This window comes from Choloepus didactylus, chromosome 7 (assembly GCF_015220235.1).
Source record: "Choloepus didactylus isolate mChoDid1 chromosome 7, mChoDid1.pri, whole genome shotgun sequence".
In the NCBI taxonomy this organism is placed as follows: domain Eukaryota; kingdom Metazoa; phylum Chordata; class Mammalia; order Pilosa; family Megalonychidae; genus Choloepus; species Choloepus didactylus.
The window spans coordinates 107,559,121-107,576,289 of record NC_051313.1 but is presented as its reverse complement, the minus strand read 5'-3'; the positions used below and the strand labels follow the sequence as shown (position 1 = coordinate 107,576,289).

The window sequence follows — 17,169 nt, the reverse complement described above, 5'->3', positions numbered from 1 at the left end:
GCACTCCAGGTGGGCGTGGCTGGGGTCCACAAGAACAAGGCCAAAGGGGACGAGGAGGGTGATCGGTGGCTCTGGCATGGGTGAGGTAGTGGGGGTGCCCTGGCCAGGTCCCCTCCCAGCTAGGCTGTGTGCCGACTGCTGCCCACTCACCCAGATGGCCGGGCCTGTCGGCTCTAGAGAGCTCTGCCCAGCACCGCCTGGCACCATGGTGGGAATTCCTCCCGCAGAGGGGGGACAGTGGCCACCTCCTCTGCCGCCACACTCTCCAGATCTGGCCCAGGGCCCTACTCCTCAACTTTCCCTCCCCATCTACCTTCCAAGAGGCCAGAACAGAGTCTACTGAGTATCTCTAACCAGACTGGATGCTGAGGGTTTGCCCTGATGCAGTGGATTCCGTGCTAGAGTTTACCACTCCCTGGGGCTCCCTTGCCTGGGGACTTAAACAACATTTTGGAAGCTTCTGGATAAAATGTGATTTTCAAAGTTGATTCATAAATCAAGTCCTGGGGAGTTCTAAAATGGTAAAGCTGATCAGCAGAAGAGCTAGGAGGAGGAGGCAAGGGAGGGAGGGGAGCAGGGTTATAGGTGGGGCCCTGATGTCTTCTAGAGCTGCTATTTCCTGAGAGAAAGAGGGGGACTGAGGGAGGACAGGTCTTGGGGTGCGTGGTGCAGAGAAGGACCGGGGAGTCTGAGTTGAGTGCAGTTTCACTCTCTCCTCCTTTAGCCCCTTTCTCCTCTCCTGGGTCTGCTGCTGGCGCCAGAAGGGAGTCAGTAGCACATGAGGGTGAGGAGGCAATACTCAGGGTGGGGTGTAGGTGGGTTGCAGTCCCTCTGGGGAGGAGGTGTGGGCAGGTGTCCCAGCTGCCTGGCTGGCTCAGGATCTAACTTTTACTCTCCAAGACACCGACCCTCCCGTTTCCTAACCTGGACTCTCCCCTTGAGCAGCCCCTTCCCCTCTGCCCTCCTGCCCTCTGCACTCTACTATTTCCACGCTGCCCAACAGGCTGTGTCTTGGAGGGTCTGGAGGCTGTTTTTGTTTCGTTTTGTTCTGTTTTTAACACCTTTATTGAAATAGAATTCACATAGCACAACATTCACCCATTTAAAATGTACAATTGGCTTTTAGTATATTCACAGAGTTGTGCATCCATTACCACGATCAATTTTAGAATAGTTTCATTACTCCAAGAAGCTCTGTGTCCTTTAGCCATCATCACCATCCCCAGTCTCCCCATCCACCCCCAAGCCTAGGCATCTGTTAATCTACTTTCTGTCTGTATAGATTTGCCTATTCTGAATATTTCATGTGAATGGAGTCATACCATATGTAGCCTTTTGTTGTCTGGCTTCCCTAACTTAGCATAATGTTTGCAAGGTTCATCCATATTGTCGTGCGGGCCAGGACTTCAAGTATTTTTATTGCTGTATTCCACATTTTATTTACCCATCATCAGCTGACGGCCATTTGGGTTATTTCCACTTTGGAGTTATTATGAATAATGCTGTCGTAACCATCAGTGTACATGATGGTCATGTTTTCATTTCTCTTGGGTATGTATCTAGGAGTAGAATTGCTGGGTTATATGGTAACTCTGTTTAATCATTTGAGGAAGACTGTTTTCCAAAGCAGCTGCACCATTTTACATCCCTTCCAGGAGGATAAGAGGGATCCCATTTCTCCATCTCCACCACACACATCACTGTCAGTCTTATTGATTCCAGTCATCCTAGCAGGTGTAACGTGATGCCTCACTGTGGTTTTCATTTGCATTTCGCTGGTGACTAATGATGTTGAACATTTTTTTCGTGTGCATGTTGGCCATTTGTATGTCTTCAGAGAAATGTGTATTCAGCTCCTTGGCCCGTTTTTTAATTGGGTGATTTATCTTTGCGTTATTGAGTGGAGGCCATTTTTGCCTGCAAGGGAATGGCAGCTCACATAAACCACAGCCGGCAGCGGGCCAAGGGCGCGGGCCAGCACCACCGTGCCGAGAGCTACCGCAACCAGAGCTTCGAAGAGCTGCGGGCAGCCTGTCTGCAGAAGAGAGAGCTGTTCGTGGACCCTTTCTTCCCTGCTGACCCCAGCTCCCTGGGCTTCAAGGAACTGGGACCCAACTCTAAAAATGTGGAGAACATCTTCTGGCGGCGGCCCAGGGTGAGCCCTGGGAGGGGAGGCATGGACTCGGGGTGGGGCTCGCAGTGCGGGGGGGCCCCCAAGTCACTTTGATAAACCCCAATCCCCCACTGCCCCATCCTGCTCCTGGCACTAGGCTCCACCTCCCTCCGGGGCTGGCGACAGTTTTGAATGTTCTCTAGCCAAACTCCCAACAACCACCAGGAAAGTCACTGAAGCTCCCACTGACCTTTGCTGTCACAACATACAGCTATGTCAAGCTGTCCCTGTCCCCTGACCCCCACCCTTTTGGCTTCCCCTAGAATTTGAAGGCAGGAATTCCCCAGGAAAGGTGGGAGGAAGGTTGGGGGGGAATAGGGATGTCCTGGCCTCCCCCCAAATCATTATTCCTTCACTGCAGGAAATCACAAACAATCCTTGGTTCATTGTGCACGGAGCCACTCAGATGGACATCTGCCAGGGGATACTCGGTGAGTGGTGAGTGGGGAGCAGGAAGGCTGGTCTGGGCTAAGGGTAGGGAGCAGATCAGGGAAGGGGGCTAAGGTGGAAGGGTGCCTTTTGAGTTTTGGGAACTGGAACCCTGTTTCTGTTTTCTTGCCCCTCCCCTCCCAAGGAGAGTTTACTGAGATCCCTGCCCCTGCCCTCAGCTGGGTGCCACCCCCCTTGCTGCGATCTGGGTCTGGGGGCCAGGCTGTGGTTGTGTGACTAGTTATCTATTGCTACACAATAAATTACTCCAAAACAGTGACTTAAAACACTAAACACTTATTATCTCACAGTTTCTGTTGGTCAGGAATTCAGAAGCTGCTCAGCTGGGTGAGTCTGGTTCAGGGTTGCAGAATCATAAGGCTGCAATCCAGAAGTCAGCTGGGAATTACCACTTGACCCAGCAATCCCACTTCTAGGCATGTACCCAAAGAGAGTGAGAACAGGGTTGCAAAGAACATCTTGTTCAACATTTATAGCAGCATTATTCATAATAGCCCAAAGCTGGAAACAACCTAAATGTCCACCAGTGGGTAAATGGATAAAGAAAATTTGGTACATACACACAATGCAGTATTATTCTCCATAAGAAAAAAATGAAGTTATGAGACATGCTGCAACATGGAAGAACCCTGAAAATATGCTCAGTGAAATAAGCAAGACACATAAAGACAAAAATCGTATCATATCATTAAGAAGAGATGACCAGAAATAGCAAACTTGCAGAGATAGAAAGCAGATTAGAGGTTACTGAGAGAAGGGGAGACATGGGGGTGGGGAGTGAGGGAAATAAAAAGATTTCAGCTGGGGCTGCAGTCATCTGAAGGCTTGACTGGGGCCTGCCTTCCAGATGGTTTCCTGCCTGGCTGCTGGTGGGAGGCCTCAGCTCCTTGCCATGTAGACCTCTCCGTAGGACTGCTTGAGTGTTCACACAGTATGGCAGCTGGATGAGCAATCTAAGAGAGAACAACAGGGAAGCCATAATGCCTTCTATCACCTAGTCTCAGAAATAACACAGGGTTACTTCTGCCACATTCTATTGTTATAAGCAAACACACTCAAGGGGAGGGTAATTAGGTCCCACCTTTTGAAGCAAGGACTTTCAAAGAATTTATGGACATATTTTAAAACCGCTGTAAGTCCTAGAACCAACTTGATCTGAGATGTTAAGTGAGGGGGCACTTAGGTGCACTCAGTCCATTCTCCCACAGGCCCCATGTCCCATGGAGAGCTCCAGACTATATCTCACTCCCTGGACCTGCTCCTATTCTACAGCTTCCTCCAAACTCCTCATTTCTTCTTTAGGAGTAGGGCCAGGGTGGGCTCCCTCCAGAACTGACTTCTGTCCCACTTGTCCAAGGGATAAGGTCAGTGTGGGGGGCAGGGCAGAGGCCAAGGAGACTTCAGTCCCCCAGTGGCAGCTGCCATTGTGGTTCACTGGACTGGAGAGGCGCTGCCTGTAGGAGAAGGTGGGCTTCTCCAACCCGGACGCCGCCAGGCCCCTTTTTGGTGATGGTGGAAATTTGGAATCTCCCTAATCTTCTTTTTCCACCTTCTGCCTCTCTCCAAGGGTATTTCCAGCAGCCAGGAGACCACTGGTAATCACAGAAACTTTCCCAGTGCCCTTGGCATCACCCTGGCCCAGGGCGATCACCCAGGCCAGTGCCTGCTCCCTGACCCTGCCCAAAGAGGTCTGAGACCCCCTAAGAGCTAGATGGCAACAGATGACTCAGGATGCTCTTCTCGCACAGTCTTCCCTTTAAATCAAACTTCTGACCAGAGATGTGCCCGTCAACACGTACCCAGCTAGGGTATAGACTGAGCCCCTCGGGTCTCCAGTATACATGGGTGACATCAGGGAGAGATTGCACAAGAGATGGGAGAAGTTAGGCTCTCTCCCAAAGAACGCCAGTCCCAGGGAGAAGAACAAGACCCTGAGGCCAAAAATACCTCTTCCCCAGACTCGAAATCCAAAAGCCTCTGGCTCCACTTTGTGACTCTCACCTAACAGAAACAGTAGAGAATCCCACTCCCCCAGAGCCTGTCCCTCTGCCCGCAGCTTCTCCCCACTTGCCTCCTCCCTGGACACTGCTTAGGGGAAGGGCAGGGGGGTGAACCACAGATCCAGGCCCTTGCTTCTCTAGGGCTTGGGTTCAGGGACCCTCACACACGCTTGGGTCCTTATGGGGACAGAGCCTGGGGGAACACCCCTGCCTGTGTCTCCAGGGGACTGCTGGCTGCTGGCTGCCATCGGCTCCCTCACCACGAAGCCCAAATTGGTGCGCCGTGTGGTGCCCAGGGGCCAGAGCTTCAGGAAAAACTACGCTGGCATCTTCCATTTTCAGGTGAAGGGAAATTTGAGAGCCGGAGTTGTTTTTGGTGTGTGTGTGTGTGTGTGTGTGTGTGTGTGTGTGTGTGTGAGAGAGAGAGAGAGAGAGAGAGAGAATGTGCTTTGACGTTTACTTTTATTCCTTTTCTTTTTGAAAAATAACATTTACTGGGGTGGGTTTTTGCCTAATTATTAGAGAAATATCTTCTCACTAAAGAATCCGTGAAAGCTAATTTTTTAACGCTCCAAAGAAAATAAATTGTCATCAGTTTGCGGTTCTCCTCCTCTCTCTCCCTGTGTGTGTGTGTGTGTATGTAATGACACTGGGCATCTGTCACATAATTTTTATCTGCTCATTAAATTTAGCAAATGTGGACAAATTCCCCATATCATAAAATATTTCTGAATAATCAATGATAAGAGTTTTTAAGACCTTGGGAATTCTGAAGTCCAGTCGTCTTGCATCAGAGGATGGCCTGAGGTCAAAAGGTGGGTGGTACCACCCTGCAGGCCATGGCAGAACCTGGAAAGGGGCCTGGGGGTCCAGGCTCAGGCTTACTGCCTTCTACTCGCTAGTCACTGACTGGGGGGTGGGATCTCTGACACGAGCGTGTCCCTCAGGCCTAGCCACCAGGTGGCACCCTGGTGACAAGGCTCCAACATGGGGAGGGGGGCAGAGTGGAGAGAAAGAGCATGTGTGTGCATGTGTGTGTGTGTGTGTGTGTGTGTGCACGCATGCTTGCACGTCCCCTTGAGGCCCCCCCTTGCTGCTCACAGATTTGGCAGTTTGGATGTTGGATGGACGTGGTGGTGGATGACCGGCTGCCCACGAAGGATGACAAGCTGGTGTTCGTGCACTCACTCAAAGGCAATGAGTTCTGGAGCGCCCTGCTGGAGAAGGCATACGCCAAGTGAGTGCCCAAGCCAAGGAAGGAGACTTGGCTCCCAACCTGCCTCAGTTACGGGGACAGTTCTGGGGGCAGTTGTGGGGGCAGCTGGGATCAAGGGAAGGGGCAGGGGGATGGCTTCCCTCAGCTCACCCTCTGAGAGCTAAGCTCACACCTCCACTCCAGAGCCCACATAGTGCCCTGCCCGTGCCCACAGGTTGAACGGCTCCTACGAAGCGCTGTCGGGGGGCAGCATAGTGGAGGGCTTTGAGGACTTCACGGGGGGCATAGCCCAGAGCTTCCAACTCCAGAGGCCCCCTCCAAATCTGCCGAAGCTCCTGAGCAAGGCCCTGAAGAGATCTTCCCTCGTGGGCTGCTCCATCGAGGTAAGCCAAGTCCCGGGGAGGCCCAGCCTGGTCCTACCTCAAGGGCCTTTGCACCCGTCACTCTTTGTGCCTCCCTGAAGAGATCTTCCCTCGTGGGCTGCTCCATCGAGGTAAGCCAAGTCCCGGGGAGGCCCAGCCTGGTCCTACCTCAAGGGCCTTTGCACCCGTCACTCTTTGTGCCTCGAAGGCTCTTTCCCCAGATGTCTGCACAGCTGGCTCCTTATCACCCACTTCTCACTTCAGGTGCCCCTTCCTCAGGCTGGCCTGCCCTGCCTCCCAGCTAAATCCCCATTCCCACCCCAATTTACTCTCTACCTTGGTTTGATTTTCTCCTCAACATTTATCATAATCTGAAATTATCTTGCTTTTCTATATATTTATTCATAGTTCATCTTCTCCAGGCAGTTTTCACACTCCTCAAAGGCAGTGGCCTTATTTGTCTCATTCACTACTGGACCCAGGGACCTAGGGAAGCTTGTGGTCATGGAAATGTTCTGTATCTTGACTGTGATGGCAGAAAACACAAAACTACACATGTGATAAAAACGGCATAGAATGCATGCAAATGAAGACAAGCAAAACTGGGGAAATCTGAACAAGATTGACACATTATATCAATATCAACATCCTGGTTGTGATCGTGTACTACAGTTTTTGCGAAATGTTACCAACTGGGGGAAAGCATGAGATCTCTCTGTGTTATTTCTCACAATTACATATGAATCTACAATTATCCCAAAATGTAAAACCGAATTTTTTAAAAATGAAGCTGGAGGGCTCTCACGTTTCATCCGGTGCTCCAGTCCCTCTGACCAGATTCCAAGCTCCTGCCCCTCCTCCCTGTTCTGTAGGTCCACAGCAGTGAAGACCTGGAGTCGGTGACCAAAATGAGGCTGGTGAGAGGACATGCTTACTCCGTGACCGGCCTTCAGGATGTGAGTGCCGACAGCTGCACCCAGCCCTGGTGGGGATGAGAAGGAGGAGAAATCTCTGGGCCCCTGAACTTTCACTCCTCCCCCCACCGCCAGGTCCCCTACAACGGCAAGATGGAAAGATTGGTTCGGCTCCGGAATCCCTGGGGCCAGATTGAATGGAACGGAGCCTGGAGTGACAAGTAGGTGCCCCTGACCCAGGGCTCTCAGGTGAGGGGAGCAGAGGACCCAGCAGATCCCATGGGCGAGGCCAGTGTCCTGCCTGGGAGGACAACCTGGGCCACAGGGCAAGCTCCACCCCTCTAGGTATCCAGCAGGAGGCAGGCATTAGGACGTGAGCGAATGCTTTGGGAAGGAAGGGGGTCCCTCCTGATCCCCTGCCCCTGCCCCTCCACTGCCTGCCTGTGTCCCAGCGCCAAAGAGTGGCAAGAGGTGGCCCCAGTCATCCGGAACCAGCTGTGGCACAGGAAGGAGGATGGGGAGTTCTGGTTAGTGTGGCTTGGGGTGGGTTTCCTGTTCCCCCCACCCCCTGTTCCTTCTGGGCCCTTGCTGCCCGCCCCCCTCTGCCTTGGGTGGGGAGACTCCAGGGGCCCCCAGGGTGGGCAGGGGCCTCTGGATGTAGGTTCCTGACAGGCCCTACCACCACCTCCACCCACCCCCCCATCCCCCCACAGGATGTCATACCAAGATTTCCTGGACAATTTCACACTCCTGGAAATCTGCAACCTGACCCCTGACACACTCTCTGGAAACTATAATTGGCACACCACCCTCTACGAGGGCAACTGGCGGCGAGGCAGCACTGCGGGGGGCTGCAGGAACCACCCTGGTGGGTGAGAGATTCGAGGGGGCAGGGATTGAGGGCACTGGGTCACAGGGCTCAGAGTCCACAGGGCTCAAGGGCCACTCAGATCTCACTATCTCAAGATGGAGGAGGCAGGCTCGGGCCCGGGGAAGCCGAGTCCGCCCTGGGAAGGGCACGGTCAAGGACACCCCCCCACACACACACAAGCATAACTGTCCTGGTCTGCTTCCCCCACAGCCACGTTCTGGACCAACCCCCAGTTTAAGATCCAGCTCCTGGAGGAGGATGACCCTGAAGACAGCGAGGTTGTCTGCACCTGCCTGGTGGCCCTAATGCAGAAGGACTGGAGGCGGGGGCGGCGTCTCGGGACCCAGCTGCAGACCATTGGCTTTGTCATCTACCCGGTGGGCACCCCCCTCAGAGCCCCAGACACTCTTGCCCCCTCTCCTGGCCTCGCCCCTTTAAGATCCATCCCCCCCAGGGCAGCTGCTGAGCCTGGGAGCCCAGGAGCACCACGCGCTCCACTGCCCTGACATGTGAGTGGTGCTTTGTGCTTTCAGAGGCAGGACCAGCGGTTTTCTTTCCATGATTTTTTAACCTAAAACACTTACCTAGCAGTTCCTTTGTGTCAGACATTGTTCCAGAGGCCTTAGGAATATTAACACCGCTAATGAAGAGGAAGGAGATTAAGGGCCAGAGATGAGGTCACTTGCCCAAGTTCAGACATCCAAGGGTCAGGAGCAGAGCCTGCATCCTGAGTCCCAGAGCCTCCTAGACACAGCCACTTAAACACCCCCAAGTCCACCGACCGCCTGGACTCCAGGGACCAGGTGAAATCCCAGATAAGCAGTTCTCAAACCATGCTTTGCAAAATTCTTGAAATGGCCATTTATCCATTCACTCATAAATTCAACAAGCATTTATTGAGCATCTAACCGGTACCAGGTCCCAGTCCCACCTCCAGGGATCTAACAGTGAGCAGAGCTCTACAATGCACATCTGTACTGTAAAAGTTCTGATCATCCCTGCAGTTGAGAGACCTGTTTAACTTGGTTTAACTCATCTTTTAACAAAATGATTTGTCCAATGCCCCACTTCCATCAGCACCTGTTAACTTTCTGCGGAATATGACTGTTCCATGGCATAGCATTTCAGAAAATGTCCTAGATTTTCATTCCAGCTCTTTCACCTTTTTAGCAGTGTGGAGTGAGATTCATTTTCTCATCTTCAACCTCAAGTGTTAAAAATCTACTCCAGCAAAACTTTGTGTAAACTGTATTTTGCTGTCCAAGACTGAGAGATTCTTAATGTCAGGAACTTTTCGCTGTCAGAGCCCACCCCCCACACCCCACCCCCAGAGTGACAGGGCCCTTAAGCCCCTCCCCAGATCCAAATCCCCTGCACACACTACTCACTCCCCAACCGGGCTCCCGCAGCCCTGAGCCCCTGAGACCCCTGGAGATCTGATCCTCCTCTCTATTCCCTTTCCAGGTCCCAAAGGAGGTACAGAGGATGTGGGACTGGATCCTGGGCAGGCAGCCATCCACCCCGGCTGTGTGTGGATGGGCAAGGAGAATTCAGAGAAAGGCTCCAGAGGGGGGGTGGAGGGGGCCTGGGTTGGAATTTCCAGCCCCCTTGGGCCCTGCATGAGGTTTGGGGAAGGAAAAGACCACATTGGGGGATCCTGACCCTGGTGCAGTGTGCAAGGCCCAGTCCAGGCCAGTTGGTGGTGCTGCCTCCCCTAACCTTGCCCAGCCAGGCCAGCCCCACATCCACCTATATATAGTGGACACACATATATAGACATATATAGTTGCAGGACATTCAGAACATCCATCTGAAGAAGGACTTCTTCATGAAGTATGAAGCCCACGGCTTCTCAGAGATCTACGCCAACTCACGGGAAGTGACCTCCCAGCTCCGGCTGCCCCCCGGAGAATATATCATTGTTCCCTCCACCTTCGAACCGCAGCGGGACGCCGACTTTCTGCTTCGGGTCTTCACAGAGAAGCACAGCGAGTCCTGGTGAAGACCCCCCAACCTCATTGATCCAAGGTCACCTGCCCAAGAGCTGGGGGGTGTCAAGCTCAGGGAGCAGCCGTACAGTCCTCCCCACTCTGTCCATATTTTACAGTTAGGGAAACTGAGGCATGAAGACTCAGTAACAGAGTCGGAACCAGAACCCAAGTCCCATGGAGCTTCAGGGACATGACACAACCTGCCCCCAACTGCCCCATTGAAATCCCTGCCTCTTGGACCTCTTGTAACCCTTGGTTTTCATTCCCTTTTCCCCAGGGAACTGGGTGAAGTCAACTATGCTGAGCTGCTCCAGGAGGTGAGGGGAGGCTGTGGGGTGGGGGGGGTGGGGGGAAGGAACCCAGATGGAGGGTTTTATGAAGGAACTGGGGGCCAGGTTTTTTGGACTGAGATTTTCACCCCCTTTCCCACCCGCTCCCCTCCAGGAGAATGTTTCAGAGAGTGACATAAGCCAGGACCTCCTACATTTGTTTGGGATTGTGGCAGGAGAGGTGAGAGAGCTATGGGCCGGGGGACTGAAGGGAGGTGAAGCAGGATGGCGTGGAGCAGGGCTTTACAGTCACCCTTCCTAGGGTAAGGAGATAGGCTCCTATGAGCTCCAGAAGCTGCTCAACAAGGTGGCCTCCAAATGTGAGTCTCTCACCCCCACCACCTACAACCCTTCTCTCATATATAGTGCTTCATCTTGACTGCCCCTGGGTCCCATACAACACCCATTGGCACCATCTCTTCTTTCTATCCCCGTCCTTTCTCACAGTCAAAGAACTCAAGACTGGGAGCTTCGGCCTGGATGCTTGCCGCTGTATGGTCAACTTCATGGATGTATCTTTCTGTCCAGTGTCCCTCCTGCCCTCCTGCCCTGGCCACAACCACCCCAGTCTGGCCCCGAGGTGGCCACCTTGTTTGCCAGCCATGCTCTCCTTGTTGATGGGAATTAAGCTCTGGGGTAGCAAAAGATGCCTGTTCTGCTCTGACCCCATAGGGACCCAGGGTCCTGTGCACACCCTTTGGTGAGTCCCTCTGCTTCTCTGCCCCCCAGGAGACCCTCTCCACTCCTTCTCTATTATCCTTAACCATTCCCCCACTCCAGAAAGATGGCTCTGGCAAGTTGGGGCTTCTGGAGTTCCAGATTCTGTGGCAGAAAATCAAGAAATGGACGGTAAAGGGCACTGAATAGGGCAGTCTGTGGGGGTGAGAAAGGGAGGTCCTCAAAAGAGCCCGGAAGGAGAAAGGATGGAGCTGGAGCTGGAGCCCCCCACCACACATGCATACACCCCAGGAAGGGACCTGCTGGAGGGTTGCTAAATAACAATACTTAATAACCAGGATGGCCCGGGTATCACCCAGTGATAAAGGATGCGTGCAGAGAGTGCTGGGCTGGGTGCCAGAAGCCTGCCCACTTGGGATTTACCTGCAGTCACTAGATGATGGGGGGTTGGGGGCCCCTGGGGTCTTGGGCAGCAGTTGTGAGCCAGCTGTACCAAGCTGTTTTCAGAGTTTGACCACCTCCGCCATGCCACATGCATGGCCCTACCACATTGTCTGCCCCTTTAGGACATCTTCCGAGAGTGTGACCAGGACCACTCGGGCACCATGAACGCCTACGAGATGCGCTTAGCAATGGAGAAAGCAGGTGGCCAGGGGTCGGGAAAGGGCTTTGGGGCAGTGGGGGAAGCAGGGGCTGGAGGGCTGGCCTCCCCCCTCCCCACACCTCTATTTCCCAGGTATGAAGCTGAACAACAAGGTGATGCAGGTGCTGGTAGCCAGGTACGCAGACGAGAACATGATGGTGGACTTCGCCAGCTTCCTCAGCTGTATCCTGAAGCTGAAGGCCATGTTCAGTGAGTCAGGCGCCTGCCCACTCCCCACCCCAGACCCTCTCCCACACACTCACCCCGAGGGGTGCTCTTCCAGGACCACTGCCCCTTGCAGGGCGCAGACCCCCAGCCCCAGATGCACTGGGTTCAAGCCCCGGCTCCACCACTTATGGCTGGTATGGCTTGAGCAAGTCACTTTATCTCTCTGTGCCTCTATTCCCTTGTCTATAAAATGTGGATAATAACAGGATTGCCGCTAAAGGACTGAAGTGCAAGCTAAATGGTTAAATAACTTAGTGCATAGAAAGAACTTAGAACTGGGTCTGGCTCATAGCAAGGCTGTGTAAGAGTTGCCATTAATTGCATTAATTGTTGGGCACCGGGTGGGATTGGGGGTTGTCTTGGGAGGATCAAGGAACTGAGCTCCCCTTTCTGACACCCTACGTGGTTTTAGAAAGTGAGACTTTCAGAACATTGACTCAGTTCTCAACTCTTCCCCTTACCTCCTCCTCCAAACAGTATTCTTTCTAACCATGGACCCCAAGAAGACTGGCTATATTTGTCTGAACTTGGAACAGGTACACAGGAAGGGGGTGGGAAGGCATCTTCCCTGTCCCCCCTCCGCTGGCCCCAGCTGTCCTGCCCCACCCCCACCCCCTGCCCCCTGGAATCTGCTTCTTCTTTCCCACAGTGGCTGCAGATGACCATGTGGGGATAGAGGAGCTCCAGGAGCCTGGCTCCCCACCACCTGCCAGGGTTTGGGCTGAGGTGGGGAAGGTTGGGCAATGCTCTTGCAGCCCTCAGCTCTCTGTCTCTGATGACGGGATGTGCTCCAGGGGGGTGGCAGTGCTGGGCCCTTGATGCCATGTTTACTCCAGCAGTAGGCGCCACATGCCCACCCTCCTTGCCCAGGGGGGCTTCTTTTCTATTGCAGCCAGGCTTCTGGTGGCTGGACTTACTGCAGCCTCTCTCTCTCTTTGAGGATGTTTTACTTAAAATTAAGTGACACTTCCCCGGTCCCCACCCCCTGTCTGGGGAGGCCAAGAACAGGGAGAAGGGCTTGCAGTTTGCTCTGGGTACTTTCTGTCCTGCTCAGATCTGGCTGCTGACAGCCCTTCCTCTTCTCTCCCTCCACCGTGGGCATAATAAACAGTGCATGCCACTGACTTCCAGGTCTCCATGTTTCTATGGTGGGGGTGAGGGGAAGGGTGTGGGGGATGGGAGAAAGTCACTTCCTCAGCATCAGAGAAGGATCCAGTAGCTCTCAATCAAGCCTGATATCATCCCACCTCCAGGGAGCATTTAGAAATGTGTGGCTGTTGAAAAAATCAGGGAGTGCTATTGGCCCTTCTGGGCAGGGCCAGGTAGGCCACATGCCTTGCAATGCACTGCAGTGCCCCCCTCTGCACCCCAAATACCGACCCGGTACTGTGTCCTGCAGCATCATCCAAGGGCTGGGGGCTGAACCAGGTGCCAGCTAAACCTTCTGCGGGGGCTGGGCACAGCAAAGTGAGGGGCACACAGAGCCCTAAGCCTCCCCCCTCAAACTGGGTCCCCGAGGGTGGCATTGCAGCCGTCCTGCTAAGCACCCACAGGGTCTCAAGTTCCCAAAATCCAACACCTTCAGGAATCAGGCAGGTAATACTAACGAGCTGGCCCTGCTGGGTGTGAGAAAGGGCTGGGTGAGGACTGTGGCAACAGCTGAGTTCATTCCTGCCTAAAAGGTGTTTGGATTCAAATTATGATGATCTTTTTTAGAAAATTGCTGCCTGCCAAACAATTGCGGGATGGGTCCTTGGAGTCTCTGCCCTAGACCCTTCCTCCCCCAGCTCCCTGCTGCAGTAAGAAGACTGAGACCACCCACAGCAGCCCTTCAACTGCACGTCTCCCCTCTCTCCGGAACTTTCCATGGCTGCCCCCTGGCCCCAGGTCTCTCTGGTCTCTGCCTAGGAATCCCCTGGCAGGGGCATTGGCACCTGGGCATGGGGGCTTCTCAGTCTCTCAGGGAGGGACACCCCCAACTTCCCTCAGGAACTGTCGACCCCAAATGAATCTAAGTCCTTTTGGATGTGGTGTCTGGGGTAACTGGTCTCGTCCTACAGTGGTGCTCAGCTTCCTTCTATTTGCACTAAACCCATCCCTCTTAAGCTCACTGGTAGGGAGGGGGCAGGGTGGGGGTTGGGATTCTTATCCCCCTTGATACAGTGATGGATTCTCACTAGTCCTGCCCCCAACCTCCTTTGTAACTTTGAAGACTAAACCTGGTCATCCTGATAGAAAGCTCCCCTCCCCCTTAACCTCACATTAATCATGTCCAGTTGGCCGCCACCCTCCCCCCTCCTCTCGGGTCTCCAGTATCCTCACAGAGATAAGATTGTGCTCTCTTAAGAAGCCTCTTGAATGACCCTCCAAGGAGGGTCAAAGGTCCGGGGCAGAGGACAGGGGAAGGGAAATGAGGCCCTAAAGCCAGCCAGGCCTTTGAGGTTTTGAGAGGTCCCAGCAGCCCTGGTTGGTTCTGGGAACCCAGCAAGGATGCGGCTCCCACTCCCTGTCCTTGGCCCCAGGGTGAGATGCTGCCAATTTCAAGCCAGGATGGAAGGGAAGCAGAAAACTCTCTATTCAAATTCAAACATATAAATATCAATTCTTATTTCTCCCCATCTTTGCACAAAGGTAGCATATTATGCACACCACTCTGCAGCCTTTCTTCATTTAAAAAAATACATATATATATTTATATATTTGTATCTTAGTGAGATTACAGATGAACAAGGGGAGGAGTCTAGAATGATTGTATGGATGAGAGTAAGAGACATCAGTATGAACTAATGTTTAGCGTATCATAGATATAGATGTTTACATAAAGAAATATATATAGATATGTGTATATCCGTGGGTTGGTACACATACATATACATACATTTCCTTACTCTGTCAGCTGAGAAAGCCTAGAAGCAACAACACCCCAGTAGCAAAGAGCGCACATAGTACCCAGATCTTGTTTTCCAATATTCTCCAATTAAAGGAACCAAGGCCCCTTGGATAAATGTCTGACTGTAGGACTGGGACAGGGAATATGCAAGATGAGCCTGGAGCATCTTATAGGGTCAGAAAGTAAAGCAGGGCTAAACACACACACACGCACGCACACACACACACAATGATGGGAGTATGTCAAAGGGTTACAGAAGCCAACTGAAAGAGCTCCCAATGACCAATGCTTGTTTTTATTTGAGCCTTAAAACCAAGAAGTATTGGACTATAAACCCAAAGTATAAAATAAATATCCATGAGTCCACATTGATATAAATGAATTAGTGAGTAAATAAACAGGGGAGGAGAAACATCCGTGCAGCGGAAGATTTCCAAGTAGTTTATTTAGATACTCCATCCTCAAGGAGATGGAGCCTAACTCCCCCCCAACCACTTAGGTGTGGGCTTCACAGTGACTTCCTTCCCAAGAGTTCAGTATGCAAAGGAGGAAGACAAGAGTAACGGCACAGTAGAGAAACCTGAGAAGCACCACTTCAGCCAGGGGACCGTGGTCAGTATCATGGCCATGCCGATATTATGTGCCCTTGATATGACACAATGAAAATGATATTTTATTGCTGTTGCCTTCCTCCCCCAAATCCAAAGTCCCTGTCTAATCATGAGAAAAACCTCAGAAAAGTTCCAATTCAGGGCAATCTACAAAACACCTGACCTCAAAACTGTCAAGGCCATCAAAAATAAGGAAAGTCTGTGAAACTGTCAGCCAAGAAGAGCCTCAGGAGACATGATAATTAAATGTAACATGGGATCCTGGATGGGATCATGGATTAGAAAAAGGGCATTAGGTAAAAACTAAAGAAATCAAAATAAAGGAAGGACTCTAGTTAAAACTAATGTATCAATCTTGGCTCATTATTTATAACATATGTACTATACTGATGCAAGGTATTAATTATAGGAGAAATTGAATTTGGTATATATGAGAATTCTCTATACCATATTTTGCAATTTTTGTGTAAATTTAAAACTACTCTAAAATTAAGTTAATTTTAAAAAGCAATCAAAATACATATCTTGGAGGTTTTTTCCCATCAGATACAGGAAGCTTCCTTATTCTTTTTTATAGCTGCATAACATTCCACTGTATTGAAGTTTCATCATTTAACAGCTTTTTTTTTGTTTAATTGTTAAGTGACTACCTTTTATTTTCCTGTTTGCAGCTGTTGAGCTTTAAACTTTCAGCTGACAAACAAAGCCAATAACAACAGTTAGCTTTAACCATATACAAATCAAATTGCAATATTCAGTGCCTTCAGGGAAAAGGATTTATCATTATTAAAAACCAAAGACTTGTCTCAATAGGGTTTGTAATTTTAGTCATAAAGATGCTTGACAACATCTCGTTTCCTCCTCTACAAAGATTGCAACATTAAGGATTCACTAGATCTTAAGAGTTTGCCTCTCCAACTCTTTTTATAGTGTTCATTACTTTGGGTTTAAAAGGTTAATTATTTCTGATTTTTTATTTAACAATTTGACAATGACAAAGAAATAAATCGTCATATTCCTTTTACAGGCTTTTGAAAAATATTAGCACTGTATGTATTTCTATGTACTTGAATAATGACAACTGGTCTGAATGAAATGGCCAAATGTAGCAGCTGTGTATTCCTCTGGCAAGATAAATGATGCTCTTTATTTTCACCTGGAAATACTGCCATTTACTGGTTTCCTCATTATACTTCAAAACCTTTTCAAATTAGATAAAACACATACTTTTTAAGAGAGTATGAAAACAAATATTTGAAGGCTTTTAATAAGACTTTCCATTTCCCTTTTGCAGTGAATTAACAGCTTTTTTATTGATAGTTTTCAATCTTCTGCTGTTATAAACAGTATTACAATGAATAACCTTATGCATGTTATTTTATGCATATGTAAATATTTCTGTAGGGTAAATTTCTGAAAATGGGATATTACATCAGTAATACTGTAAATATTAAATTCCCTTTCATAAGGGTAGTACCAGTTTACACTCCCATCAGCAATATGTGAGTGCCTATTTCCCCACAGCATCATCAACCGGGTGTGTGGTCAAATTTTGGCATATATCTAATCTGATAGAAGAAAAATGGTATCTCAGTGCAGTTGTAATTTGCTTTTCTCTTATTACAAGTGAGGCTGAGCAAAATTATTCATATATTTTGCATGCATTTCATTTTCTGTGAACTGCATTCTTTGTCCATTTTTCTACTGGGCTTTTGTGTTTTTCCTAATCAAAACCTAGGAAAGATTTATATATTAAGAAGATTAGACCTTTGTCTGTCATAGGGATTGCAAATATTTCCCTTTGTCCATTTGT

General features: G+C 50.6%; 1 protein-coding gene across 6 annotated transcripts; it reads left to right on the top strand.

Moving 5' to 3' along the window:
* The first annotated feature begins 662 nt into the window (after nucleotides 1–662).
* Nucleotides 663–12,968, top strand: CAPN11 (calpain 11). 6 transcript variants are annotated; one of them, XM_037844328.1, is made up of 23 exons: nucleotides 663–692; nucleotides 1,455–1,551; nucleotides 1,902–2,155; nucleotides 2,535–2,604; nucleotides 4,847–4,965; nucleotides 5,727–5,860; nucleotides 6,054–6,222; nucleotides 7,074–7,157; nucleotides 7,251–7,336; nucleotides 7,568–7,642; nucleotides 7,829–7,983; nucleotides 8,197–8,363; nucleotides 9,451–9,462; nucleotides 9,773–9,984; nucleotides 10,255–10,294; nucleotides 10,422–10,487; nucleotides 10,569–10,626; nucleotides 10,754–10,818; nucleotides 11,087–11,155; nucleotides 11,551–11,629; nucleotides 11,721–11,837; nucleotides 12,333–12,391; nucleotides 12,505–12,968. In XM_037844328.1, the coding sequence occupies exons 2-23, from the start codon at nucleotides 1,524–1,526 to the stop codon at nucleotides 12,529–12,531; spliced, it is 2,145 nt and encodes a 714-aa protein (XP_037700256.1). In that variant the 5' UTR covers nucleotides 663–692; nucleotides 1,455–1,523; the 3' UTR covers nucleotides 12,532–12,968. The 6 variants fall into 6 exon arrangements, with proteins under 6 accessions (XP_037700256.1, XP_037700258.1, XP_037700257.1 ...); XM_037844330.1 differs by lacking the exon at nucleotides 1,455–1,551 and having other exon boundaries at nucleotides 686–784; nucleotides 9,779–9,984; XM_037844329.1 differs by lacking the exon at nucleotides 1,455–1,551 and having other exon boundaries at nucleotides 686–784.
* Nucleotides 12,969–17,169: the final 4,201 nt, after the last annotated feature.

What these genes read in the sequence shown, in the direction of transcription:
- CAPN11 (XM_037844328.1), top strand. Translation starts at nt 1,524, where the DNA reads ATGATGGTCATGTTTTCATTTCTCTTGG. An exon ending in CAACAAGGTGGCCTCCAAAT is followed by an intron (nt 10,627 to 10,753) that starts GTGAGTCTCTCA and finishes CCTTTCTCACAG; the next exon opens with TCAAAGAACTCAAGACTGGG. An exon ending in AGAAAATCAAGAAATGGACG is followed by an intron (nt 11,156 to 11,550) that starts GTAAAGGGCACT and finishes CTGCCCCTTTAG; the next exon opens with GACATCTTCCGAGAGTGTGA.